This window comes from Daphnia carinata, chromosome 5 (assembly GCF_022539665.2).
Source record: "Daphnia carinata strain CSIRO-1 chromosome 5, CSIRO_AGI_Dcar_HiC_V3, whole genome shotgun sequence".
Lineage (NCBI taxonomy): Eukaryota > Metazoa > Arthropoda > Branchiopoda > Diplostraca > Daphniidae > Daphnia > Daphnia carinata.
The window spans coordinates 2,129,649-2,152,694 of NC_081335.1; the positions used below are offsets into that span (position 1 = coordinate 2,129,649).

Consider the following 23,046-nt stretch of genomic DNA (forward strand, 5'->3'; position numbering starts at 1 on the left):
GCAGTTAAAATTTTTTCTATTTTCAGAAATACTAAATTCATCAGCAACTTTAAGATATAAGTAATATGAATTTTTTTGAATAATATCGAGAGAGTCAACTGGCGGCCATTAACCATACTACAGGTTTATTCTGTACTGTGTAGCGTGGTTGGCAAGACTCAAGAACTGGCGACGAGAGACGAGAGTGTTTACCGAATTTTCGCCCTTTTCCAGGTAGTTTAAACCATTTATTCTGAATTTTAAGTGTATGGAGTTGTGTTTTAGGTTTAGACCATGAGTTTAGCTATAGAATTCCAATATTTTGGGGGCATTACTGGCAAGTTTTTGATTTTTTTTTGCTGTGTATCTGTGTATCAATCTCGTGCTCATGGGCTCCCGGCCTCTGACCGCGAGATCCCCGTCGTCCATGAGATCTACCCTTGACTAGAGATAAAAAGAGAAAACCTAATTTGAAACTCGTGATAGCTTTTCCTTTTTCAATGATTCGTATGAGGCATTTTGTTGAATTTAATGGGAATCTTACTTTTGCGCCATTTTCTGCGAGTGGATCCAGAGGTATCTATTTTTCAGAGCTATGCTAATGCTTATCGTAGGCTTCATATCTTTGGTATCAACAATAATACTTCAGTATAAAGATAACGTAAAAACAGACGAAACTTGTAATTGCGTTCGTATTCTTTCCTCGTACGGTGTCAGATAATTTACAACAAAAAAAAATGAGATAATCGCCTCCATTTTTTTCCCTGCCCGGGACTGGCTGAAGTTGTAGCTAAACAGAAGTTTGTTGGCACTGATCCTTTTTCACTAATGAAACTTGCGCGACATAGTTTTCTCTCTAGATTAGCATAGACGTATTCCAGGTATTCGTTGTTGTAGATTATCATTCTTTTTGTTCGGTTTCGTGCCCTGACCGACATTTTGGCTTGAAACGATACAGTCTTATCAACGTGGATATTCGTGGCATTTCAGCTTTTGCCGTTGGGGGCTAGACACGTCGTAGTGAAGTCAACGCCCGAGTATCGGGATTCCTGTGGGGTCTCTTTTCCTCTCGTCTTTCCCAGCAGACACGTCGTGAATAAATCGGTAGCATCAACGGAATACGTAATGAAGCGGTTTTTGGACCCCGTGGACCAAGAAGCTGCTTGCTTTCTCAGATTGTTTATAACACACGTTTTACGTCGACCACGTTTTGTCAGAAGTGATTACGAAGGGACGAGGGCAGTTCCACTTGCTTTTAATAGGCCGGGATTGGTTTATCATTGTTTTCTTGATTTTTTTTTTGCCCTTTTTGTCACATCACGTTTAAGCCCCACTAAACTGAAATCTATTGATTCTTTTCGTGTACGTTTTGGGTGCTTTTTTTTTCTTGAGGGTGGGCAAGTTTAATTTTCGTTAAAATGGAGATTCAACCGTTGAATTTCCAATCGTGATTCGGTTTGTTTCCTTCGGTGAACGTTTCCATGATGAGGGATTCAAAAGGAATGGTCTAGACGAGAGTAGCTTCGAATGCAGCCCACATTAGCGTCCATTTGCAATTCAAAAGCTGCTGTTGCATGGTTCGCTTTTACATTCAACTGATTGTATGTGTCTTTTCAGGAAATCAAGATCTTTTTCCATTAAATTTTTTTTTTTTTTATTCGCCAGGAATTACTAAACGATTTCGCCTTTTTTCCATTGCCCATTCAAATCTTTTCTTTCTTAAAAATTATCGATCGATTTAGGGAGAAGAAATTGAGGGGGTGTTTGCAATTATAGCCTCTATTGTGTCGTGGCGCTATTCAGAAAAGTTTAGATAAATGGTATAGTATTGCTTGTTCATGGGAAAGTCTATGCGAAGGACGGGACGGGGGTTTTGTGTGACAATGGAACGTCAAAAGAGGACTGTTCAAACTGTAGATAAGAGCTGCGTCGTGTCGCCTCGTCTCCTTGTGTTTCTCGTGACTCTAATGATTCTAATGACGGATTAGTTTCCCCGTCGTCGAATAATGATGCCGTCCGTCTCCACTGGCACTACTCTTTTGGTCTTTTCAGATTCTTACTCTTCACCGTACCCGTATATGTATGTTTGAGCGCAACCATTGTAATCGCGCTCCCCTCGAAAACGCATGGAGATGCTTGTATAAGTGTACGAACGAGGGAGTCTGCAAAAAGAAGGGAGAAGCTCTCGTCGCTTCTTCTTCTATTGTCGAAAATTATTGATCTTTGTGAACGTTAGGTACTCCGCTACTACCACACAGCTTTCTTGAACCACTCGTCTTTTGTGTATGCATCATACTTTTTTTTTTATAGGTGCTCTAGCATTTTTTTTTTATCTCGGGTTTCCACAACCACGTTAACTCTTTGAGTTACTGGTGTGGTTGGGTTCTTCCTACTTGCTTGGCTAATTGGTCTGGGCTACTCCTTCAACCACTCGATGAGTTCCCCCGCCCGCCTTTCACGATCCAGCTTATAGATGTAAGACGCGCACTCTTTTCGTGTTGTCTTTGGTTAAAAAGTTCTTCGTCCGAGGAAAAAGGAAGCTGAGTGTTTCCATGGCAACGGCTAAAGCTAAGCTTTTCGAACTCTGATCTTGCGCTCTCTCAACGTTTCGTGTTCACTCTCTCGCGCTATTGCTGTTTATTTTTTTTTATTCGAGTAAACATAAATGTAAATACTTCGTTTTCTTTTGTGCCGTATACATATCCGCCCGTCCAAATTGGCTTCTCTCTTGTGTCCACCGTGGCGCAGTCGGATAGGAAGGTATAATATGGACTTTGCTGTCGTTGCCATCGGTGATGTATTCAAAACGGGGGGGGGGGGGAGGAAAAAAAAGGGAGGGGAGGGAAACTGGATCGAGTACAAATCTAATACTGGAGAGCTCGTCCGGAAGATGACGGGCAATGACGATGGCGGCAAATGCTTCACAGCACGTAGCGGAGGGAGTGAAAGGGGGTAGAAGAGGAGGTGGATGTAAAATTGAATTTTCCTATAGAGGCTATGATCGTCTATGCCCTAGTACGATGTTGAATGACAAAACAATTGCCCTTATCGATTGAAAGCTTCAATATTATTGCGAGTTTGAATTTAAGATGTGCGTAGCCTTTACAAGGGAAATGGGAGACGCATCCGGATTGGTGAGATGAGTGAAATATGAAGGGGGGGGATAGAGGGGCATAGCGTTGTCGGTGTAGTCGAAAACGGATGGGTGTATGGATTAATGTTGATCAATCTCCAGCATGGGCCCTTTTTATTCGTTTCACCGAAAAAACTGCGTGAGGTTTAAAGGCCAAAGATTGAAATGACGAATAGCATAGTCCATTTGGAATAGCGTGTTTTTTTGCCATTACATTTTTCACGAACCATAAAATGTCGTCTACCTTGAATTTTTTTTTATCGTTACACGTCTTGCATTATATAGTGACCATTTTTCTCACAGCCCTTTTCAGTGATGCACATGTACTTTAGAGGGGGGGGGGGGCATAACGTTGTATGTGTGTGATGGACGGTCCGCTGGGGGCAGTCGACGTCCTGTTTGGCTGGATGGGATGATTCATTTTTCTCTTTCCTGTAAGGTTCCATTTGCTCGTATTCTTAAAGAAAAGCTTCAGATCGGCTTTGGAATCTTTTTTTTTTTTTTTTTTTTTTCTTTTTTCTCTTGCTCTTCGTCTCACCTGGACCCTAAAAGGAAGATGACCCAATGGCAAGATGAATTTTCCATTACCGAAGTTTGCTTAGACCACGCCCACGCATGCACTAAGCTTGATTAGTTTTGTGCTGAATTCTTCCAAAGTTGGCTCGTCTTTTTAGCTTCTTGAATAAGGAAAAGGGAACGTTGCGTGACGGATTAGCCGGATTCAGGTTGTCGTCTTTGAGAGTCGAGGGAACTTGTTCGTCTTCTTTTGAGTTTGTACACACTGTAAAGTGTGCGTGCTACGGGGTCGGCAGATGTCCTGGACAGAGGAGCTTGCGTGTTCTAATGAGGCATGTCTTCTTTTTTTTTTCGTTTCTTAAGTTGTTATGGGTGCGTCTTGTGTTTCCATCATTTCGCAAACGGGTGAGGGGCTGCATTGAGCACGTTTCACCAGATAGGAAAAGTAAAGCCATGAAAGAGACATGACCTGAGAGCTTTAGCGAGATTGGATTGAGATTGGAGTGGTGGTGCGAGTCTACAGGGAAGATAATGACAGTCGTTCTAGCTCACGAAAGTCACGCTCCTCTGCCCCCCCCCCTTTGCACTCTTATGTTGTGTTTCTCTCTTTATTCATCGAAGGGTGGATCGAGAAGAGATGATGGCAGACTATGTTTGACTCCTTTCATCTTTTTCGAGTTTACTGCAGTATTTGATTTGGCGTTAAATTTCTATATTATCCCCAACTAAATGCAAGGGCACTGAGAAACTTATTACTTGTCCTATTGTGCTAACTGTTGCTTGGTTGAGGCCAATAACGTGCAGGTGAAAGGATGACGGAACTCGTATTCGTATACCTTTTTTTTTCCCCGTCGTGCGCCATCTATTCGCGTTCATTCGGGTCCGGATGAGAAAGTGGGACTGATTTCCCTCGATGGAAGATGAATCGATTTCCGTTCCCTCTGATCGCGCGCTCCATGTCGCCGTCCCTCCGCCATAACCATATCCGATCGATTTTTTTTTGTATTTTCGTGTCTTGAGAGAATTCTGGCCGGCTGCATCCAATCCATCCAGTCGCGCATTCAAGCCCATCCTCCGCTGCAGTACCTCTTATATACCCGCTCGACCATGGTCCGCCGCGCGGAGCTCATTACCTTATTGAAAATTGCTTGCACACACGAGCCCTAGTTTCCAATTATAGCTGCGGCTGTATCGGAAAATGTTTTTATTTTCCATTTTTGAAAAGAAAAAATCGATTTGACTTTTACAGGTGTAATCAAACATTGGTCTCGATGTACGGCGTTTTCCAGCGTGAACAATAGATTTATTCCGTACCGTCTAGCTGCAGGTTTTTTTTTTCCCCCGGATTTATTTATTTTTTTATTGAATAAATAAATACAGCCGTAGTTTCTTTTAGGCAGGTGAGAGCGAATATGTTATGATTTATTCATCGACGATATTCCTTTTTTTTTTTAAACTGAGACGACGGTGGATGAGCAATCCTATCACTGCGGATCAGCGTCTATTCGAGGGGAAGAGAAGTTGATCCTTGAGAGTCGGATGATGGTGAAGTAGACTAGTACCTTGCGCGTACCATTTACCAAAACATTGATTTTTTTTTTAGTGTTGAAAATACCGAGACGAATAAAGTAGAATCACCCAAGCGGACGTTCCAAGTAGTACACACTATTTCGAAGGGTGATGACATTTAGAAGGTCTTAACTTTGTACAACCGGTCGCCGTGTTCTACTTTATGGCTGCACTGCACCCATCTTGGGTAAAGCTGATAGTCGTATTTGGTGTTTTTTTTTAATGCTTATATTCTGGTCCTTATTTCAACCAGGTTATTGAGCTCCCCTTTTGTTTCTTTGCTTCATCGTCTACTTATTTTCCTTTTTTGTGTGCGCATGTGAAGTAATAGAACAGCCGAGCAATGTCGTCATTTAGTACTGGGCTATGTAGGAGGGGGGAGGTTTGTTAGGTTGTACTTCATAAAATGCATTTGAGGAAAGAATGATATAATTTTGCGGTGATGAAATACCTTCTATCTTGCTCGAAAGACCCTATTGGCCGGAAACGAGGAATTTCGAGTTGATTCACATCCTTGGATTCCTTTTCCTGTCAAGATTTTTATTTTTCCCTTTTACATTTTACTTTTTTTTTTCTGTGTTGTTGTTGAGGGTTTTTATTTTCTTTATTTTTACCATTTTCTTAGCGCCCAGCATACTTTCATTTGTAGTTTTTCCTCGTATGTCCCCTCCATCACATCCAAATACAAAAAGACATGATGGATTCGTGTTGATGAACTGCCAGACTCTCTCTGGTCTCCAGATGCCAGGAATTGTCGCTTTTGTATTTTGTGCTGTAAGAATTTTAGGATTTTCTTTTTCTTTTCTTCTCTTATTTGCTCCTTTAAAAAAAAAAAAAAAAAAAACGCGACAGGTTGTGTGTATGTGCATGTCGACGTTCACATCACGGAAGGTTGCTTCGTCTATGTCGCATCGAGACGGGGGGGGGAACCGGACGGAAGTTTTGTAGAGACGAATTGATTTGTGTGGCGCTTTACGATTCGTGACACTAAACAACCAACAAGCTAACAAAACCATAAGTGTAAAAAAAAACAAAAATCGAAAGAAAAGACAGGCTACCAGTGTGTGTGTTGCTATCGATATCAAGAGGCGGGTCTTGAAATGTCTTTGACGGCCTTGTCCGCCCCACCGTGCATTTCTTTTTTTCTGTTTTCGTTTTGGCTGTTGTGTTTTTATTTTTAAAGGTAACAACACCAATGCTAACTGTAGGGAGCAGCAGCGTCTTATTTATAGGTTGGGATAGCCGCGCCCATTTCCGTGTTTGATTCAACTACCGTCTTCCTCTTGTGCGTGTGTGTCTGTACGATAGGAAGGAAACGGCACTTGTTCAGGACCCTCGTCTCAGGCCAGATGAAAATAGAGAATTCTAAATAATATAAAAACTCATCAGAAGCGGGAATCCTTTTTGGCGTCGAGTGGATTGGTCACGCTAGCGCTTCGTCTTTGGCGGATGAAAAGGGATTGGATTCACTGTGCACAGCTTCTTCCTTTTTCCCATCCGTGTGCGTCCTATAGTGCCCGGTTTTCTTCTTTGATTCAGTTTTTTTTTCCACTTCCAAATCTGCTCGTCATTGAGGAAAAGGGGAAATTCTTCTTTTGCTTGGTAAAGGAGTAAAAGATGAAGAGGAAAGAAATGGATTTTATTTGGCTTTTGAAGTATTGAAGTTTGCTGTCTGCAACGTCCCGCGAGTCGGCACACACGCGTGCACTCGTAGCGTTCATTCTTTTATTGTTCGCCGATATCTTTTGATTTTTTTTTCTTTTGTGTCTGCATGTGTGTGTGTGTGTTCCGTGCTTTGACCAATAGGGTTTGTCGTTTTCGGGTAGAATCCCTTAACAACATGGGAACACCAGAGTGGCCCGTCTTTAAATATTCAGTGCGCCCTACAGAGTCCCTCTGCTCGTTCGCCTTGCTCCATCTCAGAGACTTCGAAAGCGATCGATCGATCGTCCAGCAATCGCTACTCTTACCGTTACCACACCTCTAACTTGTACGTGCATTTGTGCGATTAATTCATTTTCAGCGTTTTATCTTTTTTTTCACCCGTGCTGCTAATCTTTGACAAATTGTGTTTTAATGTACGGGATTCTAGGATTTATTTCTCGTAAATGATTCATTGAGCTCTCACTCTTTTTTGTGTGTGCCAGTAAAGGGGGGAGGGATAGGTTTGAAATGAAGAGACGAGGAAGAAGAGGGTGGAGCAGGTCGTGCGCGCGCACGTTCGTACTCGCGCAAGATCCGGGGCATTTGTGTGGATTCGCTCCCGGACTGTTGCCGTCCCGCTTTTTTTTTCTATGTATATTTTCTCCCTCTTCTTTTCTCTCTCTTGCTTTCTTGTCGTCGCCTCAGTCCGCTGGCGTCTTTGGTGTCCCCCGCACCATCAACCCCGAGAGTCTCCTTGCTCCACCTTTTTCACCTCGCTTTTACCTCCATGTCCCCACCCCTCGTTCTTGTTGTCCCTCAAACGCCGACATAAAGATTGATTGAAGTCTTGAATTGTTTCATGGTCTTTGGTGTTAGTTGCTTTACTGTGAAAACAAATCTCTAAAAAAAAAAAAAAAAAACACCTCCGAACAGGTGCGGCGCTCTATTTTTGTTACCGTGTCGTTTAATTCGATTATCGTTATTACTTTTTGTCGCGTAATTCGATGTGTCATAATTGAATTAATTACTTAATTTTTCTTCTGTTTTTTTTTATTATTATTTTAGCCCTTGAATTACCCGGACTCAGGACTTTAGCTGGGTCGTCTCGTGACTTTGTTGTCTTTTTCCTTCATATCTTCTTCTCCTCCTCCATCTTTTCTTCCCTGTTGTCCGTCACCATCCGTTTGTGTGTCCCTTGACGTCGCTCGAAGACGGCATCGACTGTGGAGCTGTACTACAATCAAGACTTGACGTGTTGCTACCAAAACGATAGCCGTTTCACTTTGACAATGGCTACAGTAGACAGCAAGGGTCTGCCTCACGATGCCCCGTCCGTCACCCTCACGATCCGCCTCCTCATGGCCGGCAAGGTATGTTCTATTAATTTTTTTAGCATTTGCCTTTTTTTTTTTTTTTTTTTTTTTTTCTCTTGTTCCCCATCTCTCTCTCGTGCGCTAACTTGGCGCTTCTGATGTATCACATATTTATGTGTTTATTTTTTTACGACTCCAAAACTGTGAATCTTTTTTATCGCGTTTTTCTCTCGGTTCTTTGATCTCGACAAAAGGTAACTCGACACCTTGAAGGGTTTCTCCGATTTCCCGGACACGCGCACGGTTTGCTCACGCTGCGCTGGGTTCGCATCGATCGAATTGGACGGTCTTCTTTTGTTTTTAGTCTCTGTCTTTACCTTCCTCTCCTACCTTGCTTCCTTCCGTCCTACCGTCCCCCGGGGTATTTTTTTTTTTTTTTTCTGCGCCTGTCTTCTCAATACCTTTTGTGTGTGTCCATCAAAAGGAAGATCCGGGACGATGGGCTTTGTGCGTTCGGTCGGTGTGTGTGTGTGTGCTAGAGGTTGGCTCGTTTTTACTGACTACATTTTGCCGAAATTGACTTGATAGAGTTGATTTGTTCCGTAAGGAGAAGAGAAATTGAGTTCTACTAAGACAAAGGAAACAAAAAATGGTCTGGGGATTTTTCTTTTGATGATTAAGAATGCTCGGGAGTCGGGTTTTGATTTGCTGATTTCGCATGACTGGGCGTCGTCACGGCCCGGCTAATGGACGAGTAGGTGTACCCGTAATAATAGTACTGAGTTGTAGTGACGGTACAGCCGTCGTTTGGGCGTCGTGGGAAGAGGAGGGAGAGAGAAACAGACAGCCGAAGGGGGGGTGGGTGAGAGAGGGAGGTTTCTCGTTTGACGCCGAGTAAATAGTCCTTCGAAAACACAAGTATCGATCGAAATGTTACTGCTGCGCGCTTCTCGTTTTGCCAGTTTCTCCCTTCTCCGATTCTGTTTGCGAGAGAGAGAGAGTCTCCTGGTTTCGGCCTGCCATCAGTTGGTATTACTTTGAGCCCATTTTACAAGGATGACATCCTCCACCCACCCACCCCTTTCAACTCTTCGCTGCATAATCCTCCCTCTCTCCGGCTCCCAACCTGACCCAGCAAACCGAAACTAATGCACGAATTTTTTCTTGCCTCTTTTTTCTTTCGGGAATTCATTCGTCAGAGACTAACAAAAAAAAAGGGGGGGGGAGGGCTAATAAAAACAGGATATGAATGTTTCCCAGGTAGTGAGCTTTTCAAGGTGCGGTGAGGAAACGAGGAAGCCCCGTATGGTTCGCCCTTGGGTCTTCTTTCATTTTTTTAAATCTTGTCGGACAACCTTACGACGCTCGTCGTATTTAATGGAAAAGTTTGCATTTTTTTTTTTTTGTTAGAAATTTCTTCTTTGATAATCCCACGTCGGATTTCGGGTTTAATTTTGTCAAACTACTGGCCGTCTTTTGTACAACTTCAGTAAGTAGAAGAGTCGTAGAAAGGGCAGGCGGTGGGAAAACAAACAAGAAACACGGAACGTTAAAGAGGTTATCGTTACTTTGTCCATTTCGTTTTTATTTGGATTTTTGACAGCGTCCTCTTGATTCAATTGGACAGTTGTTGGTCGTCACAGCGGGTCAATACTTTGCTCTTACCTTCTTCATCCCCGCCCTCCTGCTGTGCAAGTGTGGCGAGTGATTGTTGGACGCCTTTCATCTTCCGATACACGACGCGCACACAAAAGATGAGGAAATGAAAGAAGAAGAAAAAAAAAGGCCGCGTCCCGGAGATGAAATTTTGGTGCATGGTAGGAGATGGAATTCTGGCTTGGAGGGAGGGAAGAATGTTATATTTCCATTGATTTTTTTTTCTCCCTCTCTTTACGCCATCTATGACCGGTGGGCTATTGAAATCGAGGGAAGCCAAGTCAACAGAGCGTGTCGTTGGACAGAGGCGAAACGATGGAGATGGCAGTCTGAATGGCAGCTGTTTGCGATTATTGACGATTGTCGCCCGTTCCCGCGTCTACTTTTATTTTCTGTAATTGTAATTCAATCTTTTTTATAGGCTATTCTAGGCCAAACGTTAGATGGGGGGGGGGTAGAACTGTCGGTCACGCTCTTCCGTTGATCAAGTGGCCTGGCAGGAAGGTGCTCAAGCGAATTGGGTGCGATATCGGCTGTTAGACGCGTGATGTCTTGATGTTTTCTTGATTTATTATTATCCCCACTTCATCCTTCCGCCCCCGTACGCGAGATATCTGGCCGGCTGTCAAGAAGCGAGGCGGGCGAACGATCAGCGTGGCTGCGTGCGGAACCGATGCGTTCAAACTCTCCCACTTTAGGGACGGGTTGTTGGCTGAGGTGTCATTCCGATGATGTCGCTTCAGCTTCTCGATTTCGAAGAGAAAGGAATTGGAGTAAGCATAACTGGGTGCACTATGTGAAACAGCTGAGCTCGAATTACTCGCAAAAGGCCTTCCCTCTTTGTTTTCATCCCGTCTCGGACGTACCCCATCGCCAGCAGCTGTTTCGGTATTTTGGTTTTTCGAAAATTCTCGGAAGCCAGACGTGTTCCTACCCGCCATCAGTAACAGACTCGTTACACTGTGCCACTTGTGTGTGTGTGTATATGCATGAGATCTATAGAAAGAGAAGGTGGAATCCAATTAAAGATGATTCCGGTAGCGAATGGATTAGTTTTTGGACTTCCCAATTATTTCCAGCTTTGAAATGCTTTGGGCTTTTTTCTCTCTCGCTCTTCTTGGCGCTGTGCCGACTAGTTTGAGATTTTTGTAATTGGGATATTTCTTTATGGGTGTGGCGTTATCTTTTCCATCAGCTCCATCTTGGTCTTTGCAACTCCAATTGACGAATGCCATCCAGGAAGGGAAAAAAAGAAAAGAAGAAAATGTGATTTCATATTTTTAGGTTTTTTTCTTTTGACGGCTTGCTTGCACGCTTCATCGGAGTTTGTGGACAAGAATTTTCAAGGGAATGAGGTGATTTAATGGCTACAGGCCAAACGCAAGTTTTTCTTTTAAAGTTGGGATTTTCTTTTCTCGGCTGGAGAATCTAGTCAAAGTACGGGGGGCTGTTTCTTTGGTAGAGAGAAGCTGTGCGTCGATGGTTTTCTGATCAATCGACTGGAAAGGACCAAAGTGCGTGGTGGACGAAAACAATCTCGTTTACTGTGGTATGCGCGCTCTCCATTCCGTCGTTTCGAGTCGACAGTTTTTTCTTTTTCGTTTTTTCTTTAAGTTTGAATTTTAATATTATTAGGATATTTAGGATGGGTAGGTTGGTGTGTGTAGGAATTTTCGTCTGGGCGTGCGCCAAAAGTGTGTTTGACCTGCTTGGCCAATGTTGTGTGTGTTTGTGGACAGGAGGATTTGTCTCGGCCTGGCGATCCCTATAGGACTTGGATGTTGAATCAGAGATTCTTTTGTAATCGTCGCGTGTGTGTGTGTTTGCCAGCGGCAAATACACGCAAACCTCTCTCCCTTCCCCACGCGGGACCCGCTAGATCCTATCGACCTGTCTTGATCGTCCTACCAAGAAAAGGATGAACAAGCACTGGGGGGGCAGGAGGGTAGCCCCTTTTCCCGTCGATGCAAGCACGTTGCTTCAATTTTGGCCGGAATTATTATTATGAAAGGCGTCGTAGAATTAGGTTTGAGAAGAATACCCTTTTGTTAATGGGTATTTAATTTTGCTAAACAATAGCTTGCGCGCTGTTCCTTGTTTGGCCAATTAGCGCCCCCCCCCTCCCGAAAAAGGTATTAGGTAGTGCATTGTCTTGCATTATCCTGCCCGCTCTCCGCTGCAAAGATTTTGTCGGAGCACACGGAAAGAAGATAGAAAGGGAAGTCTCGTTGGAACCCGAGATTTAGCTAAGAGAATTTGTTGGCAGGCACTTGTAATTCCTCGCGAGACAGTTGCCCGTCGACGTGTTATTTTTGGCAGAAGCTGCTGCCCTTTTTCTTTTTCTTTCTTTTCTTTTTTTTTTTAATGTGTGGGTTGGCTTGGTAGCGTGTATGTTAGGGGGGGGCCGTCTTGTTTCAGCGACTACTAGTGGACTGTCACTAAGAGGAAGCTAAGTGACACGAGGATAGTGATACCTGTTGGATAACTTGATCCCCAATTGTTTCCTTTTTTGTTTATCTCTTTCGTGCAGCTTGTTAATGTGTTTTTATTTGTGTTTTTCAGGAAGTCGGAAGTATCATTGGCAAGAAAGGCGAGATCGTCAAACGTTTTCGAGAGGAGGTACGTCAATGTTTTTTGTTTTTTTTCGAATTTAAATGGGGGTATTGATTTTTCGGGCTATGAAAGTGGATGAGATGTGGAGGGTGAAGGCACGATTCGTCATAGCAGTCCAATTTGATCGGCTTTTGTTGTTGAATATTCATCTCTGTCGGTTGTGCCCGTATTGTGTGTTTTGGAGATGTAATCAAACTCAGATGAAAGAAGAAGAAGAAAAAAAATGGATTTTTTTTTTTAGGATCCGTGTAAAAGTATACGGGAGGGAAATCTCTTTGAAATCATGTTGACGTGAACGAGAACTGATGAGTTGGTTCTGGTTTTTTTTTTTTTTTTTTTTTTTTTTTTTTAGTTTAAAAAACATTTCAGTAAAAGAAAATAAATCTTATTCTATTAGTCTGGCGCCCGTATCAACATTTCGGATGGATCCTGTCCGGAACGGATCGTTACCATTACAGGGACGACGGATGCCATCTTTAAGGCCTTCAACCTCATTTGCAAGAAACTGGAAGAGGTAACACATTTGAATATCTCCAAATCTCATTTTCTTCGCCTTCGTTCGTGATATTCACTTTCCCCATTTCGTGATCCCACACCATTGCTTTTTTTTTTTTTCCCTCGAAACACGGGATATAATTTTTGATCTTGACGTTTCCACTTGTTCGGACAAGATGGATGCACTCTTCCCTAGTGAATGTGTTGGCTGGTTAGAACAACAAGGACAAGGGGGGGGGGGTTGAAAGCTTTTGCCTTAAAGGATACCAATTATGACATCGTAACGAAGAAAGATGGCCCATGTTTTTCTTATTATAGTTGTGTCTTGTCTCATTGGGTTTACGTTTGAAACCTGAGGCGAATTCTTGCGGATGCTAGTGCCGACTGGGATTGGAAAAAAAAAGAACTCGATAGTGCGACCGCAAACCTCCCGCTTCGAAGAAGAAGAAGAAAAAATCGGTTATGCAATCTCTGTGGGGGTGGGGTGACAGAAGATTGGAGGAGGTGCTGTTGGTTCAGGTTCTTTTGGGATTTTTTTTTTTCGCTTCTTTTTCCCCCCTCTTATTCCGATTGAAAGTGATGGATCGTTGCCCTGAAATTCTTAGGGAACAGAGTCGATCCATCCATGCCGTCTAAAAATGCGTATGTGTTTGGGAAATTGAGCGACGTAGAAAATAAAATAAAGAAAATTTAAAAGAACAAGTCAACGTTGGGTCGAGTGTGTTTGAGGGGCTGTGTGTTAAATGCATCTTCCTGGCACCAGGATTCAATCCACGGCTGTCGCTCTATCTGCATTCGTAGCGGGGGCGCGCATCTGTAAACACAATCCTCGATGAGCGAGTCCATCCGCTCTCGGCTGCCGTGTACAACTCAACTCGGTGACAACTTTGACTGTTGCGAAGAAACGGGGGGGGGGGGGGATTCTATTTCCGTTTGCTGCAGGGACACACACACACAGAGGGCCAGACGGTTATAAGATAGCCAAGTGAAGCGAAGAGTCGCGCTAACTATATCAGGGTTGTTGCCCGTCTCATTCCCCAAACTTGATCCACCACCAGGGGGGGGGGGGGTTCCTTTCTACGCCGAACCAGATAAGGCGTCAGAAAAGCGAGAGATGACGCGTCGCCTTAAAATCTGAGAATGCCCGTCATTTCTTATTCGTTCCAAAATTAATTTCGAGATCCCTCGTGCCGTGTTTCTCTTTGCTTATTGCCTTCCTTTTGTATGTTGATTAACCGTCGTGTATTGGCGGCTTGTCTCTCATTCTCGTCTTGATTATGTGTGTGTATATTTTGTGTTTATAGGAAGTTGGTGGTCCGTTGACAGGAACGGCTATTCCTCGGCCGCCCATCACGCTTCGCCTAATTATGCCGGCCTCGCAGTGCGGCTCGTTGATTGGCAAAGGCGGATCCAAGATCAAAGAAATTCGAGAAATCACTGGCGCTTCGGTCGTTGTCGCCTCTGAGATGCTTCCCAATTCGACGGAGAGGGCTGTGACGGTGTCTGGAACCAGCGACGCCATCACGCAGTGCATCTACCACATTTGCTGCGTTATGCTCGAGGTACATAGAACTTAATGAAACTGTGCGTCATTGTCCTTTGTTCGAGTACCACTTTGCAGTGTAGCGATGCGAACAAATCTTTACTCGTGACGTTTTGCCATCTCCTGCGTGCGTTTTTTTTTTTTTTTTTTTTCGTGCCGAAAGCGACAACAAGGTCGATATTATTTGCCCCTCTCGTCTTTTTCCTTCGCTGGGGATGTAATCATCTCGAGGACGAGTGTTGGATGACGTAGCCAACAGAAAAAGGGATGAAAAAGGGAAAGACGAGATGAGGATCTTGAGTTCGTTGTCTCGTCAGCCGTCTCCCTTGTTAGGGAAGAACGGACAGGAGGGGGGAGTTTGTCTGGTAACGAACACTTTCTCCGTGTCTTTTGTTCTCCTCTGACAAAGAGATCCAAATTAAAAGAAAAATGCGCGCAGGAGATAACAAGGAACGTCTTCTTTTTTTTTTTTTTTTTTTTTTTGTCGTATTCTATTCTTTTGTATTTGATTTAAGTATACGAGATATAATGATGGCGTCTATAGATAGTTAATAATTTAAATGTGTGTTTTTTTTGGGGGGGCTGAATTTTGCAGTCTCCACCGAAAGGAGCCACCATTCCGTACCGTCCCAAGCCCCAGGTCGGTGGACCGGTGATACTGGCCGGCGGTCAGGCGTACACGATCCAGGGCAACTACGCCGTCCCAGCGACGCCCGACGTAAGTAGTTCGACTAGCGGCTGTTCAGCGGTAGCGGCGGCAGCAGCAGTTGCCGCCGTCATGTCGTCATCCTCCTCGCTCTCTCCGACGTCGTCATCGTCGACATCGTGTTCTTCAACTTCTGCTTACGCTCCTCAATCCTCCTCCTCCTCGTCCTCTTGTTCCACGACTAGTTTACATTCTTCTCTGGGTGGTTGTTGTTCCTTGCCCCGATTCCCCGCTGGGATGGGCCTGTCCATGATGCATTCACACGATTTCTGCTCGACATATTCCCCGACGCCTACGTCTGGTGCCACCTGTCCCGTCATTGGCTTTGGTCACCACTTTAACCCTCAGTCTTCGATGTCCATGATGCAGGAGGCGGCATCATGTACGTCGCATTCCACCCCTACTAGCCACTCGACGCCTTCGTCTCTTTGCTCTTCTTCCATTTCTTCGCCGGCCTACCTCCAGCAGCCGACGTCATTGGTCCCTTGGCTCTCTAACCACCAGGCTTCCTTGCCCCATCACATGTTTGCTGTGAGCCCCGTGAGCTCGATGACCTCACCGTCGGCCGCCTGTTCCCCGATCCATCCATCAAAGAACGGAACCATTTCTTTGGCCACCGTCTCCGTCCCCCTCTCCTTTTACTTAGGAGGCGATGGATCTGGACGAGTCATGACCGCACCGTCTCACGCGTCTTCTCACTTGCCGTCCGGACTCTCGGCCGCCTATTCTGCGTTTTCGGCCAGCCCCGTTCACATGGACGTAAGTCTTGGCTTCTTGCGCGGACAAAAAAAAAAAAAAACACGTACACACACAAAAACACTTGCCATTGTTCGTCCCTCTCCTTCTAGTCCTTTGTTTTTATTCCTATTCTTTTTTTTTTTTTTAACTTGAATTTATTTTCTATCAATGGAAAAAGTTTAAGTAGAACGTGAATATTTCAGTTTTTCTTTTAAAGAAAGTAAACAAAACACGGCCATGGAAGAAGAGCTAAACAGATGTACCTCATTGACCTTTTTTCAGTTAACCTTATTACCGTTGCTTTGAATTTTCTTACCTATCAATCTTGTCCTACGTTTTCTTTAACTCTGTGTTAACAATCGTTAAGCCATGCTCTTCTTTCATCGTGAAACATACCGACGAAGCCCTAGGCACTATATCGTTCGTTCACACGTGGCGTTACGAAATTGTGTTTTTATTTAAATTTCTTTTTTTTTTTCTTCCTGTTTTTTTTTATTTTTATTTTTGGTCTCTTGCGCCCCATCCAAAACAAACGACAGTCCCGAATCTTTCACGCTAGTATCGTTCGGTAGCATGGACTCGGCCCTCCCTACCCACCCACCCAGCAACCACCCACCACCCTCGCTGAAAACAAATGAAAATGCGTATTACCTTTAAAGAAATCTTTAAAAAAAAAATTGAAAGATCTGTTGTGCTTATTTCCCAAAAGATCCACACAGCATGTAGCCGTTTGTCGACCGAGAGAGAGGGCGGGGTTGATTTAAGTTTTTTTTGTTTTTTTTTTTTATATATATATGAGTAGTAAGATGTTTGTATTGTTTGCTAGGCATTTAACGAAAGTTTTATTAACGTTTCCCTATTTCCCTTGACTATTTCCCTCTTGTTTCTTTTTTGTCTGTTTTTTTTTTTTATTTTTTTTTTTTTTCTGGACTCGTGTCGACTTCCTGTTTTTGGATCTACCACAATGCATTTCAACAGGTGACCAAATTGGCTGGCAACCCATTGGCTAACTTGGCGGCTCTGGGTCTCGGCGGATTGACTGGAACAGGTGGCGGTGGGTCCATGAACGCCTCAGGTAAGTCGTGTCCTTTTTTTTTTTTCAACGGGACATTCTTTATGCTGACCGCTTTGATGATATCGCGAAGCAAACAGCCGTTCATAATTGTTTGGATCTACTACAAACTCTCCTTTGATTTGCAGCCCTTGCGGCCCTTGCTGGCAGTCAACTTCGGTCTGGAGGAGGAGGAAATCAATCTGGTGCGCCCCAACAGTCGCAAGAGATGGCGGTCCCTAATGAACTCATCGGATGCATCATAGGCAAAGGAGGCACGAAAATTGCCGAAATTCGGTATGTCTTTCATCTTTTTTATTTTATTTTGCCCCTCCCAATCTTTGGACGGTTTTCGTTTATCATAGTCCACATCTTTGTCTTAAGATCAAAAGTTTGCTTGATTGATTCCCGAACGAGACGTTTGACAAAGTGATGATCAAGCATCTTTTTTTTTTTTTTTTTTTTTTTTGGTTCCTGCTTTGAAAGATGCTAGAGATGGAAGTAGGGGAACAGAGACAAGGTCAATAAATAGAGGGGAGGTTTGAAAAATGAAAGTTCTGCGTGCTAAGCTCGAATGCGGACGTGAGAAACGCTGGGAAGAGTGAAGTGAATATTGTAGGAGAAGCATCAGTTCCGAAGTGCCCTTTGTCTAAACGCAAGTGAAATTGGAAAGAGGAAGACGGAAGAAAAAAAAAAAAATGCGAAATGGGAAAAAGTATGGAGGGGGGATTGTTGGAAGAGGACTTGTGTGCTGTCTCTGTGTGTGCTCTGTCAGCTCTCCCAGCGCTCTCGTAATTAAACTGATCGATTTTCCCATCGTTCCTCTCCATAGTGAAAGAGATGAACCGTGTGATCCGGCTTCGGCGAGAGAGAGTGGTAGATGGAAAAAGAAAATCGATTTTTTTTTTTCTACTTCTTCTCCTCTAATAATAATAGGCATCGAGGAAAAAGTAGGAGAGAGAAAAAGATTGACTTGGAATTGTGGTGGTAGTGGCTGTTGTGCGTTCACTGTTCAGCTGCCGGTGATTATTGATTTTTGGTTTAGCGGGAAATAGATATCGGGTGGCACACACCCAGAATGATGAATGCGCAAGAAAGATGTTGTAAGAGGAGATAATATGGCAGGTCAAGGAAATGGGAGACGTTAAGTTTATGTCTCGAACAGTAACTACTCGCTCCTATTCTTTTCTATCCGTATTTATTCAGGAGGAACGATACTCTTTGTGCACCATCGATTTAGCGCTTTTCTATCGTCGCTGGGTGGCCTTTTATAGTGTGTACGTTTGAAAGACCGTAAATCACGAAGCTTGCTCCTCGCCAATAAGATTGTTCCTTTTTTTTTTATCCCCCCCCCCCCCCTTTCGACCGCATAGGGAAAAAAAGAGTTTCGGATGAGGTGCGGTTTTTTACTGCGTTAGTTGTCATGAGGAGTGGTAAATCACCGGTGAGACATGTGCTCTCATTCGCTCTCTGTCTGCCGTCTATTCTTAGAGGCGAAGGTGCTTTGGTAAAATTAGATTCATGATTCCTTCTGGCCCCCTAACGCTTTAAAGCTAGAAGAACTTTGGCCGCGCAGTGTTACAATTTAAGGAGGGATTTAAAAGTCATTTACACGTAAGGGCTTAGTACCCGCTCGACTCTGTTGAACGTTTACGATGCATCGTTTTGCATTTTGAAGAAAAACGATTGGGAGAATAATAGCAGACAATTTTCACTAAATGAAGTGTGTGTTTTTATTTGGTTTCAGACAAATCAGTGGTGCCATGATCCGCATTTCTAATTGCGAAGATCGAGAGAGCAGTTCGGAGAGGACCATTACTATTACGGGCACGGCTGAATCGGTCGCTTTGGCGCAGTATCTCATCAACACCAGGTCAGTCAATCTCACACTTATTTCTATTTCTATTTTCTTTTTCCATAGCCGTGTTTGATATGTCGTATTACGGATTTCATCGTTAGTGTCATATTTGGCTTGTAACGTTTAAGAACTCGGTTGAGTGCTTTTCCTCGTTCGCTCCTCTTTTTTTTTTTCTCCCGCGCTCGTAACGGCAACAGCAGCTGCTGTTGTCGAGGATCATAGTGCTCCTATCTAGCAGGTTTTGCGCATGTTACGAAGGGATGACGTGACATTCTTAAATTGAGTGAGCAATTTTTATTTTTTTCGAGGGACGGGGTATTTGAATATATTTTTTAAGACCGTAATTTCGACATTGGGGAAGGTCTTTCGGTTAAGTAGTCAAACTTAGAGTGTTGGCTAAATTATGAAGAGCTTTAAAACAGAAGAAATTGACAAACCTGCAGTCTCTAATGCCATGGTATTTTTTGTTTCCTTTTCTTTTTTCTTTTTTTTTTTCTTTTTTTTTTTTGTTTTGAACATTTTAATTTCTACTCCAACCACAACCGCCAAACACTACAACCCGTTCTCCACACCACACCTTGTGAAAACAAAAAAAAAAAAAATAAAACACACTCAACCTTCGCCTCATCCACAAACACTTGGCCTGTATTACCACCAAACGTCGCCCGCTGAAATCCGCCCGCCTTCTCCGCCCGCTGCAAACCTTCATCCAACGATGCCCGCCGTCTCTGCCATCTTTTTGTGTCCGGCCAACCTGAAACCACCATCCACTTAACCACCAACCTGATCCATCACTATATATTTTTTTTCTTCTTCTTTTCTGAACTTCTTCTTTCTGTCGTTTCGTCCTTCTTATTCCACCCATCTTGAATGGATTTTCTTCGTTTGATCCGACATTGAAACCATCGACGCTCGGTATTTGGTTCATTTTTTTATTTTTTTTTTGTCTTGTGTGCATATTATTGGTCTGGGATGGGTCCGTCATGGGATGTAGTGTTGAGCTCCACAAAGCGAATATGGAAAGTCGGTCGCAAGGTGGTGCTGGTGATGCGACAAACCAGTCTGCCGTAGCAGCCGTGGCTGCTTCTTCAGCGCTGGCCAATGCGTTACCGTTGGCTCAGCTACTGTCCAAACCGGGCGCCCTCAGCGCTCTGGGTCTGTCGGGGTTGACAGCACTTACTTCGCTCTCTGAAATCCTTACGGGTGCAGCGGCACAGCAACAGGCCCAACAGTCTGCCGTCCAGACGACGGGCGTCCACCGTAGTGGCCGTTCGGGTGGCTATGAACCCAAAGTCCGCTCCTCCACCGGCTCCTCGTCGCCTCCTTCTGGTACCATCAAGAAAGATCGCAACAAATTTGCGCCCTATTAGTTTGGATTGTTTTTTTTTCTTCCGATTTCTTTATTTGCAGTTTGCTAGTGGGCCAAATCATTAGTTGTTTTTCTAACGGGAAGGGATGGGGTTGCCTATGTCCAACTGGGGAGTTCTTACGTTATCTGACCACCACGTTGTGTGGCTGTTTTCCCATCGTCCCTAATCGTGGAAGTTTTTGAATTTATTTAACTTTTTTTGTCTAATTAACACGTCATTAAAGGTAGTTGTTTGAAAAAAAAAACAGTTTTAATTTCTCATAATTCTGCCGGTTCGTTTGTCGAGATAATTTTCAAAATGAATACATCAGTGTCCGTTGTTTTGGGCTGTATCGTACACTGAACTTTAGGCAGGCATTAGGCACATTCGCTCGTTGATTCTAATGGTTTACTTTGTCGTCGTTTCTTTTTAATAGGGAAAGAATTCACTTGACATACTTGCTTTTTAGACAGTTAAAAAAAATCTTGAGTTTACGTGGGACAGGTGGTAGTAGAGGTGAGCTAATCTGGGGTCGCTCATGTTTTTTTGTTTTTTTAGTGTAACCTCCGTTAACTTTTGGAAAAATTGCAAATCGACGTGAATCAACCAAAATGAAAACAAACCCGTGTGCTGGTAGTATCGAGTTGTAGTAGGCAAAGCGACAAGAGAAAAAAAATAATTTAATAAAGACGATAATTTACCGGAGTGATCCCGTTTATTTGAATTCCGTAAAAAGAAAAAAAAAACATTTAAACAAAGTATCTTCCGTTGAGTAAGAAGCATAGTTTTGGGCCGTCGTTTTTTTTTTTTTTTTGTATGCATACGATATCACGCGTCTGGTTCAAATGAAAATTCTATGATTATTGCTATTATTATTTTCAATCCTTCCACCGTGTTGACTGTTCTTCTCCCCATTCTTCTTTGTATGTTGATTTTCTCCCTCTTTACATCATTCTTTCCCCCATTTCTTTATACATATGATCCCATATGGCCGTTATACAAAAGAAAATCCTTTCCTTCATTTTATTTTTCCTCCTCCCAAACGCCCTTCGTTCATCAAAACAAAACCTTGTGGATGGAGCTTCTCTTTTTTTTTCATTTTCTTTCTTTCTTTTTTTTTTTTTTTTGCTTTCCTTTTTGACATTGTATAAGGTAGAGACACACTCTTGCTGCAACAAAAAATACCTTGTTCTCTACGATCCGTGTTCTGTCATCTTGGCCCCACCCACTCCACCTTTGTCATTTTTCTTTGTTTTTTGAAACAGAAAATGTAGTTTCGTTTCGTAATATAAGAGTTATCGATGATTATGATGATAGATCATATAATGTGAGGCAATAGAAATGACTTGACAAAAGAAATTTACTAGAAAAGAACAAAAAACAAAAAGGAAACATTTATTGAAAACACTGTTGACTTTGTGTCCCTTGTTTCACGTGAATCTTGTGACGAAAGTACACAGAGTGGTATGCTAGAAAAGTACCTGTCAAAAAACAAAACGATCGCCGTCTTTTATTTCTTAAACATTTTAGATGTCGAAGTTTATCACTTTCAACAAAATTGAAATCTTTAAAAAAAAGAATTTGATAAATTTTGTTCAAAGTTTTTTTTTTGGGGAATGTCAAAACTAATCGCCGTTTCTTATTTACTTTTTTTTCCCTCCCGCTTTTTTTTTTTTCTCGCACATTTCTTCCGTCCCTTTGCCCTAATTTCCTCTTTCTTTTTCGGTCCTCGGTTGTTATGACGACAATATTCAGGTTGGCCATGGAGACTGCAGCCATGGGTATGATGGGCTACCCGTTTCTGGCGCCGAGTCCAATTATGAAAGCCACGATTCATTGACCACTAACGGGCCACTTCTGCTGCTTCGAATGACGGAATGAAAAAAGAACGGACAGATAGGAAAACAAAAAAAAAAAGAAAGAAACAAAACGGTGTGTGATCGATCAACAAGGATGCAAGGTACACCAGACGCGGATAAAGAAGGAAGGCAGCAGAAGTGACATCTCGTCAAAGAGTGGCCGAGTGCAACAATGGAAAGTCGATGGAAGAGTCGAGTGGAAAGAAACGAAAAGAAATTGTTGATGATGGTGCAAGGACGGCTGTCGGAATCGTTTCAGCCTAACGTAAACGCAAGCGGATTTGTTTCGAGATTGATAAAGAGGAAACACATTTGCCAGGATCTCCACGATGAAATCATGATTATTACGTATGTTTGGTGATTATACAAATGACAATACTAAACTAAGGGAATAATAATAATAATAGGACGATATAGGAAGACCGTTTTGCCACATCATGTGCATCCCCTTGCCCGTCCCCTTCTAAATATACCCTCCCCGCCCTTACAATCCATCAAACTTTTTCTTTGTTTTTTACTTTTAAAACAAATCTTTTTCGTATCTTCTTTCGCTCTTGTTTCTACCAACCGGAAAACAACAAATCTCTTTGGCCGACTAATTTAGGACAAAAGCAATCGACTCGAATACCCTCCCTTTCGCTCCCAGTTTCATGTTTTATCATGCAACTACAATGTTGTTTGCGTGCGCTCCCGTGTCTGTTACTTTTCCGTTTTGCTCTTTTCTTTTTGTCCTCGTTCTTTTTTCTTTCCCGCAGTTCCCCCCCCCCCAAAAAAAAAACAATTTCTTTTTCCCCCTTCCTCCCTTGACTACACACACACTTTAAACCCAACACGTCTATTTTGTGGTTTCAAAATTGTCTTTAAAAACTTGTGCATCGTCGCGTTAGCGTTAGGTCGCACTTCTGTGTGTGTGAGGCAATAAGTCTTAGCTCAAGTATCAAAGCTAGTTAAAAGTTTAAAAAGTTGAGAAAAGAAAAATTTTTTTTTTTTTCGAGAATCACACCGAACGCTTCTTGGTTCAGGA

At 43.0% G+C, this 23,046-nt stretch overlaps 1 protein-coding gene across 4 annotated transcripts; it reads left to right on the forward strand.

Annotated features, from left to right (window-relative positions):
• The first annotated feature begins 100 nt into the window (after positions 1-100).
• On the forward strand, positions 101-22,410 carry LOC130696766 (poly(rC)-binding protein 3-like). Of its 4 annotated transcripts, none has more exons than XM_057519878.1 (10): positions 101-213; positions 7,907-8,211; positions 12,373-12,429; positions 12,821-12,937; positions 14,223-14,480; positions 15,057-15,179; positions 16,884-16,980; positions 17,106-17,253; positions 18,704-18,829; positions 19,809-21,468. In XM_057519878.1, the coding sequence occupies exons 2-10, from the start codon at positions 8,131-8,133 to the stop codon at positions 20,182-20,184; spliced, it is 1,383 nt and encodes a 460-aa protein (XP_057375861.1). In that variant the 5' UTR covers positions 101-213; positions 7,907-8,130; the 3' UTR covers positions 20,185-21,468. The 4 variants fall into 4 exon arrangements, with proteins under 4 accessions (XP_057375861.1, XP_057375859.1, XP_057375863.1 ...); XM_057519876.2 differs by lacking the exon at positions 101-213 and adding an exon at positions 7,546-7,774; XM_057519880.2 differs by lacking the exons at positions 101-213; positions 19,809-21,468 and adding exons at positions 7,552-7,774; positions 21,919-22,410.
• The last annotated feature ends 636 nt before the right edge of the window (positions 22,411-23,046 follow it).